The sequence below is a fragment of the Mus caroli genome, chromosome 5 (assembly GCF_900094665.2).
Source record: "Mus caroli chromosome 5, CAROLI_EIJ_v1.1, whole genome shotgun sequence".
In the NCBI taxonomy this organism is placed as follows: domain Eukaryota; kingdom Metazoa; phylum Chordata; class Mammalia; order Rodentia; family Muridae; genus Mus; species Mus caroli.
In genome coordinates, this window is record NC_034574.1 from 27,803,343 (window position 1) to 27,805,213 (window position 1,871).

General features: G+C 50.6%; 1 protein-coding gene across 1 annotated transcript in view; it reads right to left on the minus strand.

The window, feature by feature from the left end:
- LOC115031108 (glycine-rich RNA-binding protein 7-like) overlaps positions 1–1,258 on the minus strand; it is a 2,409-nt gene extending 1,151 nt beyond the window's left edge. Inside the window, exon 1 of the mRNA XM_029477341.1 lies at positions 1,082–1,258. Within this exon, the coding sequence (XP_029333201.1) occupies positions 1,082–1,258 (177 nt within the window). The remainder of the gene's footprint in view (positions 1–1,081) is intronic.
- Between the last annotated feature and the right edge of the window lie 613 nt (positions 1,259–1,871).

Sequence of the window (1,871 nt, forward strand, 5' to 3'; positions counted from 1 at the left end):
AAAAAAAAAAAAAAAAATCCCTCATATCAAAATAAACAGATAAAGTGCTAACATGTTTCCAAAACTTACTATTTTTTTTTCCTGATTTTCACCAAGGCTCTCTGTTAACTTAGGGAGTACAGCAAGATCCAAAGTGAGAGGAAGAATCCTTTATCTTAGGAGTAGGGAAAGCCTTTCTGGTGGAAAAAGGGGGTTGAAATTTGTGATGGAGGATACATTCATGCCAATAACAGCTTCTCTGAGGACATGACTTTTCTTTCTTAACATATCAATGCTAACAACTGACCAAACGTTCACTGTGCACCAAGCATTTTCCACAAAAGTTCCCTTGAGCCCTCATGACAATTCAGAGGAAAAAAGTACCCAGGTTAAGGATGGGCTGCAACTGACAGGGGGATGAGGCAAGGTCATGAAGATGTTAAGTGGGAGATACAAACTTGCAAATATCACACTCCAAAAGAGGAGGAGCAGCTCAATGAATACTAAGAGACCTAATAAAAACACAAAAACCAAAGCTCCCTTGGTGGACATGACTGGGGTAAGGGGAGAAAAGCTGACTTACGATATCATAAATTCAGGGCCTCCCTCTATCTTGGGGTGAAAGTGAAAAATAAAGGATCGACAGATCTGTTTCTTGCAGATAGGATACCTCTGTCACTTTTGGGAAAGTTGAGAACCTCCTTGACTTGGAAGACGCTGACCAAAGTGGGGGTCGCTCCTTTGAATAAAGAATTCCCCTTGGCACCATAAGCGGGTCTCCCTTCGCTGACAAATCGACCAGAGCCGAGGAAAGGCGTATACCAACAAGGGGCGTCGTCCTCTCCAAGGAGAGAAGTTGGGGGTNCCCTGCAGATGAAGGTTGAATGGGAGCCTCCTTCCCCTGGAACCAGGACTCTGAGAAGCGGTTTTCTCCCAGGGACGTAGAGCCTGCTCTCCTGGATGTCTGTGGGTGTTTGTCACTTACAGCACTGCTTCGGTGCCTTTCGGCTCCCTGAAAGGCTGGGGGGGCCCGGACCCCCTTTAGTCAGCACCGTCCGGCGGAGGACCCCCAGGCGGTCGTGGGACTGCCCAGGCCTCTTACCATGTGGCCTCCTCCGCGGCCCGTGCTCATCCCGCCACTTTGGCGTCGGCTGCCTCCGTCCCCGCTGTCCCCGCCGCCGCCAACTCTACCAGATCTTCGGGAGCCAAGGCCCGAGGGCGCTCCAGCTTCCACCGCTTCCACAGAGCCCTCCCCCCCCCACCTACCGCACTTCCTCATCCGGGGCCAAAGCCAGCCATGCGGACGGGTCTCTGGATCCCGCCCCCGCACGGCGCGCGCGCAATCCCGAGGGCGGCTCTTCCCGGCTGGTACCTCCACCCTCCGCTAGTTCCAGACACGCTCAGCCCCGCCCCCACCGCGTTGACTCTTAAAGAGAAACACACCCTTTGGCCCAGTTCCTGTCTCCGCCTGTTACCAGTGCTATGGACCGTTTCTCTGAGGTGGACAGATGCCACTCTAGGGCCCTGTGTGCTTCCATCCTGGCAGATTGTGGGACCTTTTAATAACTGTAATCAAAGGTTTAGGTCACACCATCCTCCTATTGCTTCTAATCACACTGAAATTCAATAGATAACCCAGGAAAGTATTTGGTTACACTTTGATTTTGTTTCCATTGCCTCTCTAGCATTGAAGGTACTGCATTTTATCTCTGTGTTGCCTGTTTCTTTACATCCTTGTCTGTTTTCTTTAGGACTCTATATTCATAGCACCTAAGGAAGTGTCTGGAAGAAATTACAATGGACCTGGCATTCCTTTAATCCCAGCACTTGGGAGGCAGAGGCAGGTGGATTTCTGAGTTCAAGGCCAGCCTGGTCTACAAAGTGAGTTCCAG